This window comes from Aegilops tauschii, chromosome 2, assembly GCF_002575655.3.
Source record: "Aegilops tauschii subsp. strangulata cultivar AL8/78 chromosome 2, Aet v6.0, whole genome shotgun sequence".
Lineage (NCBI taxonomy): Eukaryota > Viridiplantae > Streptophyta > Magnoliopsida > Poales > Poaceae > Aegilops > Aegilops tauschii.
Window position 1 is genome coordinate 623,775,326 of NC_053036.3, and position 13,881 is coordinate 623,789,206.

Here is a 13,881-nt window from a genome sequence, read left to right on the forward strand (position 1 = left end):
CCACAGACCGAGGTTCCGAACCGCCGCGTACCAAGCAGCACCTCCAAGAAGGAATGCGACGCCGACGACGCTGCTACCCGGACGAGTCCTAGGGTTTCCCCCGGCACGCGGAGGGAGGTGGGGGGTGAATACCACCGACACCCTCCAGGAAGGAATGGTGGCACCCGCAGGTGTCACCGTGTCGGGGCCGAAGCCGGCAGGGATTTCTCCCGCATTCCCAGACCCAACCGCCCAACCGGATGAAACTGACCGCCAAACCGTCGCCCACCCCCATGCGCCAATGCAGAAGCGCCGCCACCAAGGCCGCCTCACTACAAACACCACCACGAGGCCAAGAGGACCGGAGAGAAGCGCACCATGACGGGAGCAGCAACACCGACGCCAAGCGGGAGGGAACCACCTCCACCGCCGTCGTGCGGGAGGCCCATGCCTCCGGCAACCGTCGCGGTAGCCGTCCGGACATGGCCGCGGGGCATGCCGGGCCACCCCTGGCCCAACCAGGCCCGAAGCGGGCCCGTTAAGCCCCGTCGGCCACGATGCAGCAGGTCGGCATCGGCGCCGCCAGCACCCAGCCACTCGTCGCGTCTCCCCGCCTCCCAGAAGCCACGCCGGAGACGATCCCCGCCGCCGGCCCGCCCAAGCCCAGATGGGGCCCGAAGGGCCCAGATCTGGGCCGAGCGGACGACACCAGATCGCGCTGCCGCGCCGCCAACAGCGGCGCCGCCGCCCAGCTGTCCGCCTGCGTTGCGCCACGGAGCCCCGCCGTCACGCCAGACCGTCGCCGAAGTGCACCCCCCGGAGCAGCTCCGCCGCGTCGAAAAGCGACCGGGAGGGGAAGGGCAGGGAAGCCGCCGCCACCAGCAGCCCCGGGGCCAGGCCGGCTGCGGGCGCCGGCGACGGCGGCGGGAGGGAGGGAGGGAGGGGGTGGCTGGAGGGAGGAGGAGGGACGCGCGGCCGGTCGCCCGCCGGGGGGGGGGGGCGGCGACGCCGTCGCGAGAGGGTTCCCTAAGATTCTCGGATGGCCCCCTTTTACCGTAGGGAAGATGTTAAATTGTATCTAACATGTACTGTATATGTTAAATTACTCTAGGGATGGTGAATAATCAATGGTAGGCTGCAGTGACTTGATGGCTGCAAAGAGGACCAAGTGGAGCACGGAGGAGGACTATGTCTGCGCACCTACGTTCAAATGTTCTCGGAAGGGAATGTGCCTTTGGTCAATGTTCCTCAAGCAACCGGATTGAAGCGGGACGCCAAGCAGTGCAGGAAAAGGTAGAACTACCTGAAGCTGAACATTAAGAATGGGAAGATCACCGGGGAGGAGTAGCTGGAAATCATGTGCTGAGGAATGAATTGGAAGGCAATCATTGGGCGGAGATCGCATGACGGCTGCATAGGACCGAGAATCCGGTGAAGAACGTGTGGAACCACAAGCTGAAGAAGAAAGTGGAGGGTCGACCAGCTCGTCGGCCCCGGCACCTTCGCCGCCGCTGCCCCACTCCAGCAGGATGACCTATCGCTCGACGGGCACTCCTTCGATGCCTATGACTACTTGATCGATAGCTTCTACTGTTCCCCTCTCAATTTGTCATTTCCTTCGGATTTTATTGCAATGTGGACGCAAGCAAGTTACTGCAATGTCATTTCCATCAGTAGGGGTGTGAAGTCGGGTTGTAATATGTTCCCCTGTTTATCTGAATTTGCTCTATTAGATGAGCCTTCTCTGTCCGATGAATTCTGTTAAGTAATTTGTTCCCCTGTTAAATGAACCTTTTCTGATGAATTATGTTCAGTAATTTTTTCCCCTATTTATCGAATTTGGGTTGACAATGTTAAAATGGTAGTGTTAAACTATCTAAAAATTTAAATTTGTGGTTTCGTCCGCCCAACATCAGATGTTAAATTTGCAGTAACATCCACCTTGCAGGTATTGGTCCGCCCAACATCAGATGTACATGTGCAATCAAAGTTGTGGTTGCGCAATCACATGTTTGGTTGGACGCAAAACCAAAAGAAGATGTAGCATTGGTAAGATGGACCATGAATTTGCTTTCCACTTCCTGTGCTACACGGATCGGGCCATCGATTTGAACGATTTCTCCTGCGCTGGGGCTGCAACTAGTTGGACGCATTATTGTTTGTGCTGTCGAAACCATTCCAAATTCAGGAACAAAAACGTTCCACGGCGTATATGGCTTCGGATTGCGACGGTACCAAAAGTTGTTCATCTTGAAACGATGAACAATTCATCTGTTAAACACTTTTCCATGTGAGGTCGTCGTCTTGTGGTCGAATTTGGGCCCACAAATCTGCAAATAATATTAAAATTCCAGTTTTGAGGGTGCATCGTGTGCAAACTTTCTGTTTAGCCCGGAACCTTCCCGGAAGTTCTGTCTGGAACTTCTGGGCTCAAATTACATCGGGTAGGTATCTTTGACGCTCTGTGCAAGTCGAATATGAGCTTGGATCACGATGACTCCAAAAAGAGGAATTGTTTAGCTCAAAGAGACGAAAGAAGTCATGTTGTACACTTCGCCATCAGAGGTCATCTTGGGGGAGAAAATTGGCCTGCAAAATGGTAAAAAATATCCTGGGCAAACTTCAGCAGCACACTGTTTTGGCTCTCAAGATTGCATAAGACCTCGATTAAAGATGACCCAAACATCAAAGTTGTTCATTTAGATGATACGCAGATTCTAGTTGTCGAAATTGTTTTCATTTGAGGTCATCTGGTATATGTTTTCTATTGTGCCAAAAACTTGTGTCAGCACATGCCCCCTTTTTCTCAGCAAAGCTTGCGCGCCGAAAAATAACTTGCACGGAATTTGTTCTAAGGATGATGTCGACACTTCATCGGCCATTTTGCGTGTGCTTAGGGCGATAAGTATATATCGGCAATATGTACTCTTAAGGCGATAATTATGTATCGGCCATTTAGATTAGCAGCAAAAGTGCAGCTAATCGAAAGTATGATGGTGTGGTAATACTCTTGCATGATGTAAGAAATTATATTGCATCAATGGATCAAAATAAGCCCATGGAGAGTGAGCAATCATACATGAGGACGAATTCCATGGCATTGGCATCAATGTCATAGCTGAAGAATATAGATGATGTGTGGACCGAACTTTTTGATGCACAAACCTTCGGCTTGGTTGTTCATAACATTCACTCTTCTCCCTCTTCACCTTGCCGCACATTTTGCAATGGAAGCTTGCGCGTTATTCTTGTTTAGAGTACTTCCTTTGGGAACCCATGTCATGTTCCTCTTTTCAAGTTCTTGTGCACTTAAACTTTTTTAATTTCTTCTTTTACCAATATGATAAGCCGAGTGGGCGCCCCGGCTGTGATTTTGTTTGAACTAATGAAAATTCTTGTTTTACCTTGTGCACTCTCAACTTCTTTTCTTCAGATTTGGCACTTGATTGACTTGTTTCATTGCCTTTAGTAGCCAATGTCAACACTTTAATTGCTCTTTCTCATTTGAGATCAATTATGAAGTAGCACTCTTACGACCATCTCTTTTAACGCGGTAAACTAGTTTGATCGCCTCTTTCTTTTTCCTTGAGCTTCAGACCGATTCCTTATGATTGAAACATTCTTTGACATGTGATTGTTCATCAAATGTTGGTCTTCTTGGAGTTGCATAATGTTGGTGAGATGGTCTAAAATAAGATGAATAATGTGCCCTTGTATCATCCCTGTCCCATGATGGATATAAATTTACATGAGCGTAAGGAAGCATCCACGACTTTGGCATTGGCGGCCCAAAATAAGGACATGAATATGCTACATTGGAATTCTCACTTTGCCAATACCGATCCTCAGATTTGCGCCTAGGGGTGATCTCGATGCTTTTGAATTACTTGGCCGATAAGCACATTTTCTTCACTCACCTTTTGATATTTAGCTAGTAACTCTGCAAAAGTAACTTTTGATTTCTTGCCCTTGTGCTTATTTCGGCCTTTGTTTTCTTTTGCTTTGCTTGCATCAACCTTTGGATTTTCTTGCTACCTCGCAGTACTTGGCGTCTTCATTGCATGGAATTTTCGCCCTCAAGAACATTATTATTGTGCTCTTGAACAACTTCCTTATTTGAAATTTTGATCCCATTATCCGCAGTTTTTACCTTCTTATGTTTAAATGGACCAGATTGAAGCAGCCGATGCAAAATCCGTATGCCATAAGGACCAATCGGAATAGACTGGTCATCCCTTGGTGTTTCAACTAATGTTGGTGAGATAATTTTGTGTATATTTAGATCTTGTAAAAGCATTGATGATGAGGTCATCGGTATGCAATGAGGAGATGTAAGGAAATCAAATTTAGAATTCATTTATTAAACACATAAACAATCATCATTGTTCGAGTAATCCTTTTGAAAAAGGAACTCGCTCAGTCGGTAGTACCATAGAATTCTCGACTATTTCGAGTCATGGAGTGACTCTGAAATATTGCACAAAACATGTTGTGATTTATTTTTGGATTCATAATTGTAAGCCTTTGAGGGACCTCAATATAGATTTCTAAAACAAGTGGTCCATATGAGTATGTAGCCCTTGCATCCATTAAATGCATGGATAATATTATTTTGTATTGCCAATGATATTTAGTATCAAAACATAATTTCACTCATACCAGGAGGGTATGTCACATCATAATCGATGTCGGGTCTCTGCGTGAATCCTTTTGCTACAAACCTCGCTTTGTCACCACCTCATTGGGTTTTTTTATAAAATGAGAAGTTTGTTTATTCCATATGAAAGATACTTATGAGGAGTATGTATTACTGCGGTAAATATCAACCCTTTGTTGAGCAAGTGCTATTCTTGATTACTTGCTTCCTTCTATGTTCTTTTAGAACTCTTGATTCCTTCTATGTGAACTAATATGAGTGCAAGAGGCACTCTACCATGGATGTTGGTTCAGGGCCCAAGAGGCTTTAGCAATTTTGAGAAGAAATATATGTCGACAAATGTAGTATTTATGCTATATGATCATGGTGGAATCGATGAAATTTGTGAAAATGTATTTATTCCTTTTAATTCCTTGTGATTTTTACAACAATGGAGTCAAGGTGTTTTGATGTCCCAACACTAAAAATATTGTGCATACTTATGTCGGGATTTGGATGATGAGCATCCTATGAAATGTCTTTCAACTTGATGTGGAATTACATTTACTTGTTGAGTATCTAATTTCCTCTGTTTCCACGGAAGCATATGAGAAGTTACATCTTGCATGGTCAGATTTCTCCCCCTCTTGCTCTCATTTGAGGACAAGAGTGGTTTATTAGGTACCTTCACTCTTTCTATCACTTTGCTGCAAATATATAAAATTTAGGACACGTTTTAATCAGTAAATATATGTGGCATATTTGCAATGTGTTGTAAATATATGATTCTATGAAATCCTAGTTCAGACTCTTAAGTACGTGATCATAAGGTCTGAATGTCAATGCCATTTCTAATTTATTTTTTGGCATTTTTTGTGGTACTAATCTCCCTCTAATACCAAAAAAAAATCATATTGCTAGTGCCATCAGCATATGGCCTATGAGTTTTTTTCGTATATGATTGGCAGATAAATTGTTTTTTTCTCGCGCAAAAAAAAGATAAATTGTTTTTTAGTGTGATAAATTGTTGTCTCACATATATTTTTAATTTTCTATGAGGGCCCACTACTGTACGCTGGAGGCAAAAAAAAAAAAACCTACTCAGCTCTGCCAAGCAGGCCTTCCATGGGCCCTTAGCCCGAGAACGGACGGGCCCTTAGCGTCGTCGTCGTCTTCTTCCTCCCCCTTCTGCCCCCAAGCGGAACGGAAATCATCAAGACCTAATCCAATCCCTCCCGGCGCCCCCATGCCCCTCCGTCCCCCAAGCAGCCCCCGGCTCAAGGACCTCCCGACTCAACCCGGCGGTGCAGCGCGGTTGATCCATGGTGCAGCCCGTGCCCACGAGCTCCCCCGGAGCCGGAGACCCCGCGACCCGCCGTCCCCTCCGTATGGCCACCCCTCCCCCGCTCGCTCCATCATCCCCAGTTCTTTTACATATCGGGGCGATCTATTCGAAATCAGTCTGTCGTATTTGTCGACCGCCGGGGATTTTAGAAATCAGTCTGGGGGTGTTCGTCTAGAAATTCCTCTTTATTTTTCGAGGAAGAAATTCCTCTGCATTTTGGTTGGGTTCATTCATTCATGTCGAGAGTTCCCGGAACCTTCTTAGCATCTAGGAACTACGGGTTTGGGAGGTTCCTCTGTATGTTAGTCGGACGGATTCATTCATGTTGCGAGTTCCCTGAATATTTCTACTTAGCCTCTGGGAACTGCAGGTTTGGGAGGGAGTGTTCTGTATTCTACCATCCATTCATTTTCTGAGACAAGTTTTTTTTTTAATTCAGGCACGAGGAGGAGGAGCATCTTGCTGAACCTGGATCATCATCTGCACAAACTCTGCAAGCACCGTCCTTGAATGAGTCGCTCGGCGCTTCGGTGTCGGAGGAAACGTGTGTCACTGTCACTTCCTCCGCCCTTTCGCAGTCAGAGGCGGTAGCCCAATACACAATAGTTCCTGCCCCTGGTTCACCTATTTTGTCCCGGCTACCGCGTGACTGGGGGCTCCAATTCTACATCAGGGTGGATCTTTCAGGATCTTTCCACATATATCCTCATTTGGGTGGGCCATTCAAGAGCTTACAGGAAGCCGACAATGCTATCGACCGCCATCTTCTTGATCGCCAGGTCACCAAAATGTAAAGTTTCTCGACTTCGTTCTAGATTTTCTCTGGTTCCTATCTCCCTTCTTTCGTGCACGCATACATGCAACCGATTGTATTTAAAACAGAGCTACATACTTCTAGGTTGTAGGCCACAGAAGATAATCACATTTGAATATAATGGATGACCCTAAGCTGGACTACAGAAAAGCTCACAAGTTTTGGTTGTAGGAAAATATCAGGCTGGATTACTTAGTTTCTGAAATTTCGTGGCCACTCAAAGTTAACAGAGCTTCTTCTTGTTTTTACACTGCCAGTGAGAGAGTTGTTGGTAGTGCTTTATCTGTGAAGGTGGTTGCACGTTCATAGCTGAAAATTAGCAAAGTGCACTTCTGTACAATTGGTTAGCTTTGAGCCAGGCACACTCAAACAGTTCTGTTTCCTCATACTAAACAAGAATGGTGACAGCCAGCAAGTTAAGTCACGTTAACTAGTCAAAACAGTGTGGTAAAAGCTCACTGAGTTGGGGATAGGGATGCCTTTCTTGCAGGCACAACTAAGTTTATTGATTCAGAGCTTATAGGCATGTAAACAATCCATTTTTGCTTTTTTTTTGGGTACCATGAGTTATGTTAAAGGTAACTTGGGAGCTGTTTGATCCCTATTCAAGAAAGTTCCATGGAAACTAGTTCACCTGATAACATTGGCAGGGTACTTACTTACACACGTAGTATGCCTTACTTTTTTCCAGTACTGAGAAAGTGCGACATACCAACCAATGCTCTGATCTAAACTAGGTGCCCGGAGCAAGGCAGCGTTTCTCGGCTGGATAAGGTCGTACAGCGATGTCTTTACTGGCCTGATGGCAGAAGGAAGAAGCGTTCAAAATCTCATGTGGTTGAGCAAAGCCATAATCGAATGTGCCTATTGGCTCAAGCTTTAGTAGACAAGTATAACGAGAATCACAACCTTTGTGGGGTCTGCTCACTATCCCTCCCTACATCCTTTTTTCTGTCCTGCTAAGCTGCTACAAGGGTTGCACTATGTCTTTGCTCATGTAATAATTGCTCATCTGAGTCATGCTTCTTATTTTAGGATCTAGCAAATGAGTTCAAAGACGTTGTGCAATATCAATCAATTTGTGAGAACCGTGTGTGGTACTATCACCTCAATATCACTACAAGGGCTAAAGGAGCTGATGGTTTCTCCCATGGCATCGACGATGTATTCTTCGCGGAAGTCAAACGTGAGCGACAGGGACAACATGAAGAATTGGTGGTCAGCTGTTTCTGCATGCTCAAACCGGCTGATAATGGTATTCTATCTGAAATTTAGAATTGCTTAATGCAGTTTGTGGGTGGTTAAACTTGGATTTACATTTATAACATCTCAAACTGGTTCGTGCTTCTACTGGTTTGTTACTTGTCAGTTAACTCTCTCCTTGTGTTTAATTAAGGTTGCTGCTATGGTTGTACCAACAATGGATCTCCTGATATGAAGCACCCCAGCATTACTGACAAATACACTGCTGGTCACTTGAACGCGTATCTGCCATTTGGATGCCGTAGGGAGTTTAGCGACTCCGATGATGAGGTATGATATGGTTTATTTCCTGGCAAGCCTAACATTATTTTTGTTGCTCCATTGCTAACTACATGTGCTTATTCCCACCTTTTACAGGAGGAAGCTGAGGCTAAGCTAAGAGATATGTATGAGGTACGGCATGTCTTGCGCTGCATTCTACCATTTGTAGCATCAACTCTGGTTCTGTATACTTATCGCAATTTGCCTGCTCGTGTATCTGTTCTCTTCAGGGCCTTGATGAGCCAGACTTTCTGGAGAAACTCTTCACATTTCCCACTTATGTAACTCTGAGGAAAGACAGGAAGGGAACCTGAAGCTGAAAGACCGGACTCGAGGGCCTCAGAGTGAAACAGCATTGCCTGTTTTAGCTTCTTGTGGTTCAGTTATAGTAATTTTGTAAGGGCCTCTTCAATCTTTTAGAGTTTGAGAATGGCCAAATTATAACAGGCTACAGTTAAAAAAAAAATCAATTTTGTACAAGTAGCTGGTGCTTGCCATTTGTTTTACACAAATCTGTTTGCGAGGAGTTGTGAATAAACTGAGGTTTCCACACCTGTCAAATTTGAAACATGCCTCTCTCAGATGATGAGTCCTACTATACGACACTGGTCCACGCGCAAACCAAGATAATTTGTGCTGAATTACACCTGTTTACGTACCCTACTGAACTACCGAAGCAACTTGTTTTATACTCCCTCCGTCCCATAATGTAGTGAATCAATATGAATATACTTACGATCGTTTCATAAATAAATTATGTTTGAAATACAAATAGTTATATTCATATTGATTCACTACATAAAATTTGGCATAAGAAAGCAAAAATATAGGTCATAAGATTAGAAAAAATGCATTTTATGTATATTTTACACTATGTTTTACGTTTGTAATTTTACGTAACATATATCTCTGTCCACTGTTCAGGGCAACAACAAACTACACTTCCTGCATCCCTCGAGCAGGTGATTTCATCCTCTCAAGTTGATCATTGGTTCTTCTTGCAGGGTGACCAGGTGTCCGACTCCGAGGCCACAGTAGTGCTGGTGGTGCCTCAGCCCTGATGCGGCATGCTGATCGGCAAAGGAGGATCTGTTATCAAGTACTCCCTCCATCCGGAAATACTTGTCTTAGAAATGGATAAAATGGATGTATCTATAACTAAAATAAGTCTATACACAACCATTTGTAGGACAAGTATTTCCGGACGGAGGGAGTATATATGTTTTCCTTGCATTTCTTAGTCTTCTACTTCGACGTGCGTCGGCTTCAGGTGCCGCCTATCATGCTACGCTTGCTGCATCTCTGATTAATGAACCGTGCGTGTGTTGTTTTGCCTTGTGTGGTGCTCTTCTGGTCGGCCATGGCTTCTTTTCTAGTGTTTTCGCCATCCTTTGCTGGTCTGAGTTGTGGAAGCTAACGCACACCCTTCTTTATTGCTGACTAGGTCATTCACTGAAGCTTCGGAAACTGCAATTCAGATCTCACCACAGAACATCTCCTATGGCTTCAACGACAGGCTGGTCACCATCACAGGGCCCTTAGACAATCTACTGTTCTGATAATATTTGAGCTACTGGAGGACGTTCGTTATTTGTTTCCATATGCAGCTACTACGGTAAATCCTCCACCCCGCACCGTCCGTCTTCAATATCCCTGCCCTGAATTAATAAAAACGAATTATTCTATGTGAAGTCGTCGTATACAGCTGTATTAATTCGTATTTTAGGCACAGACAGTGGCCCCATGACGCGATTACCTTGTGTACAGCTCCTATCACATTTAATTACCTGCTCCACCGATGCCTTCAGTTGGGCCAGATTTCAATTGCAATAGCTGTGGGCACACTGGCAGCAGCTGTACCGATCGTCCTCTCATCCAAGTTTTACTTCTAATCTGTACAACAAATTAAATGGACCACATTAGTAATGCTCTGCTTATTAGATCTAATAAGTATATCATATAGTAGTTTATTTGTCTCCCCGAACCCTCATTGTAATTCTAGCCAGGAGAATGAATGTAAATTATTTGTCCAGTTTCTAGCTTAAATCTTTATAATCTGGATATTATATTTCCCAGCCTACTAGATTTTTTTTTTTGAAAAGGGGAAACACCCCGGCCTCTGCATCATCATGATGCACACATCCATTTTTATTAAAAGCAAATAAATAGGTTCCCAGCCTACTAGATATAATTAGGATTATAACTTCAATCTATCTTCCCCCATGTAATTCAAGGCGGACCGATGAGGGCGATGAATGAAAATTAAATTCCTGTTCTGAACAGTTATGTGCATTTGTCTGTCTTTCCTTTAAACGTAACACTTGCAATCTAGTTTTATCGCATCCCCTTGACAGCAATTTACCATCGTTTGATTCCACACCTCACCATGGATCCACCACCGCCTCCTCCTCCACTACCTCCCCCACCACCTTGACCGCCAGCACCGTAACTCGAGTCATAACCACTGCCATAACCGGAGCCGTACCCTGAGCCCATGTCGCCGTTACCGAAAAAGGCTTTCGCCCCGCTTTATAGATAAAGCAAACCACCAGAGCCACATAGTACAACAAGGTTCACCCACACACACACAGAGTACCACAACACAAAGTACACACGGTTCTGCTGAGGACACAGCTCAACAAGCCCTGGAAGAAAAGAAAGGAGGCGGGTCAACTGCAGCATCCGAAGCAGCAACAAAGGATCTAATCCGGCTCTGGAGGTGGCGGAGGGAGCGGCGGCGCCAAGCGGAGAGCCATTGAGCGAAGGTCGGCGATGATGGAGGTGATGGCGTCGCGATCCTGGTGACGGCTAAGCGGCCGCCAGAGCTACAAGTAGCCACACATTTTGAACACAGCGTCAGTAGCACGTCGAAGGGGGACCCGTTGAATGACAAGCTTATTTCGCACAGTCCACACCGTCCAAGCGAGCACCCCAATGACCAGCCACCTAATGTGGCGACCTGTCAAGGGGGAGGTCTGAACCTCAGAGAGGAGATCGGGGAAGTTAGTGTGACACCAGTTGCCACCGATGACCTCTCGGAGGCAGCCCCAAAGAAACTGGGCGGACACGGACGAGAAGAAGATGTGATTCGAGGTTTCTACCGTCCCACAAAGGGGGCAGATACCATCACCGGGACCCTGGCGCTTCAGGACCTCCACGCCCGAGGGGAGCCGGCCACGGATCCATTGCCACATGAAGATTCTAATTTTGAGGGGCACGCGGATAGACCATATAGAATCGAGGACAGCCGGTCTAGGAGAGGGAGCGATGGCGCGGTACAGAGACTTCGTGGAGAAGCGGCCAGAGGGCTCGAGATGCCAGGACAGGCGGTCGTCGTGGTGCTGCGACAAGACCGACTCATGGAGAGCCACAGAATCAAGGAGCTCATGCTAAGCGGCAACCTCCGGAGGCCCAAATGGCCTCCGGAACGCGAGGCGCCCTAAGTTAATAAGGGCCGACTCGACGGAGATCCTAGGTTCGACCGCTATGGAAAAGAGGTCAGGGAACCGGGCCACGGATGGGAGATCACCGGCCCAGCGGTCGAACCAAATCAACGTGGCCGATCCAGTGCCAACCGAGATGGAGGTCCCAATGCGAAGGACCGGGAGGAGCTGGACGACAGACTGCCAAAACTAGGAACCGCCCATCCTAACGCAGAAGGCGAGGGGCTGGTGGCGCAGGTATTTGCGGCGGATGATCTGCAGCCACAAGCCACCATCGCCGTTGGCAATGCGCCACAGCCATCTAGTGAGGAGGGCCAGGTTCATGCGTTTGGAGGACATGATGCCGAGACCATCCTGGTCCCGGGGCTTGTAGATGTCAGTCCAGCGGACCATGTGGTATTTCTGCTTATCGCCCTCGCCAGCCCAGTAGAACCTAGCTTGGACTGTGCCAATCTCATGGTGGAGCGTTTCGGGGAAGCTGTAGAAGCTCATGATGAATAGGAGAAGACTGGAGAGGGACGAGTTGATGAGGATCGTGCGGGCCGCCTTAGAGAGCCACCTGCCCTGCCACGGCTCGATGCGGTGCTGCAGCTTGTGGACCGAGGGTCGCAGGTCGGCCACTGTCAGGCGCGAGTCACTAATGGGGATCCCCAGATAAGAAGTGGGGAAGGACCCCCAACCGACAGTTCAGGCGGTTAGCGATACTCTGGCTCTCAGAAGGGGAATAGCCCAAGACCATCACCTCGCTTTTAGCGAAGTTAATTTTGAGGCCCGACAGATGTTGAAAGCAGAGCAGGAGGAATTTGAGGTTCGCGATCTCGGCCTCTGAACCCTGCATCATAATGATGGTGTCATCGGCATATTGGAGGAGGGAAACACCCCCTCCCTCGACCAAGTGCGGGACGATGCCGAGGATGTGGCCGGCGGCCTTGCCTTATCCAGGATAGCGGCCAAGGCATCGACCACCATGTTGAACAGGAACGAGGAGAAGGGGTCACCCTGTCTAACCCCACAAAAGGTGGGGAAATAGGGGCCGATCTCCCCGTTGATGTTCACCGCGGTGTGGCTCGACGACACCAACTGCATGACCTGGGAGACCCACCGATCGTCAAAACCTTTCCGAAGCAATACTTCCCGAAGGAAGGGCCGGCTAACCGTGTCGTATGCCTTATGGAAGTCAATCTTCAGGAACACCGCTTTGAGGTTTTTGGTTTTGACCTCGTGAAGGACTTCGTGGAAGACCAAGACTCCATCAAGGATATAGCGACCCTGAATGAAGGCGGATTGGTCCGGATGAGTGATGCAGTCGGCCAAAGGGGCCACCCTATTGGTGTACCCCTTTGCGAGAATGCGGAAGATCACATTGATCATCGTAATGGGGCGGAACTGGCGAATGTCGGAGGCGCCCGGGACCTTGGGGATCAAGGTAATGATCCCGTAGTTAAGACGGTGGAGGTCAATGGCGCCCACATAGAACTCCTCAAAGAGAGCCATGACCTCTGGCTTAATAGCGTGCCAAAAGGTCTGAAAGAACTTAACTGGCAAGCCATCAGGCCTCGGGGCGGACGAAGGGTTCATGCCCTTAATCGCAAGCCAAACTTCCTCCTCCGTGAACGGAGCTGTGAGGGCCGCATTCTCCGCGTCCGAAACACACTGGGCGCCCGCCCAGAAGAGGGGAGCAAGAGCCAAGCCCCCACGCGGGGGAGCGGAAAAAAGGCCTTTATAGAAGCCGTCTACGTGAGCGCGAAGCTCGGCCGGGCGCTGCAAAAGGGTCTCTCCATCCCACAGGAACGGGATGGTATTGCGACGACGACGACCATTGGCGATCATTGGCGATGGCCTGGAAGTATGCGGTGTTAGCATCCCCCTTGAGAACCCACTTTTGGGTCCCCCTGAGCCGCCAGTAAGCCTCTCCGTATAGATGACCGTGAGCTGGTCCTCCAGGTCGTACCGCTGCAACCACTCATCAGCGGATAGACCAATCGAGTCAGCCCGGAGGTCAAGTGCCTGGATAGAAGCGAGGAGGGCCTGCTTGCGGTCCCAGAGATCCCGCCCCAGGTTGGCACCCCAGCCCTTCATGAATTGGCGGGAGCGCTTGGCGCAGAAGTGCCAATCATCCACCGCAAAGATGGACCTGTGA

General features: G+C 47.7%; 1 protein-coding gene across 6 annotated transcripts in view; it reads left to right on the forward strand.

Annotated features, from left to right (window-relative positions):
- Positions 1 to 5,759: 5,759 nt before the first annotated feature.
- LOC109764953 (uncharacterized) overlaps positions 5,760 to 13,881 on the forward strand; it is a 33,576-nt gene continuing 25,454 nt past the window's right edge. Inside the window, exons 1-11 of one of the 6 annotated variants that reach the window (XR_012203570.1) lie at positions 5,760 to 6,001; positions 6,400 to 6,750; positions 7,512 to 7,692; positions 7,810 to 8,029; positions 8,171 to 8,307; positions 8,395 to 8,430; positions 8,529 to 8,694; positions 9,303 to 9,397; positions 9,488 to 9,568; positions 9,743 to 9,913; positions 10,025 to 10,373. Coding sequence is in view for 1 of the 6 variants with exons in the window: in XM_073509326.1 (XP_073365427.1) it covers positions 5,862 to 6,001; positions 6,400 to 6,750; positions 7,512 to 7,692; positions 7,810 to 8,029; positions 8,171 to 8,307; positions 8,395 to 8,430; positions 8,529 to 8,612 (1,149 nt within the window). In the remaining 5 variants the exon portion in view is untranslated. Of the gene's footprint in view, positions 6,002 to 6,399; positions 6,751 to 7,511; positions 7,693 to 7,809; positions 8,030 to 8,170; positions 8,308 to 8,394; positions 8,431 to 8,528; positions 8,880 to 9,302; positions 9,398 to 9,487; positions 9,569 to 9,742; positions 10,374 to 13,881 lie in introns of those variants that run through there. The other 5 variants (XR_012203569.1, XR_012203571.1, XR_012203567.1 and 2 more) reach the window with 5 other exon arrangements.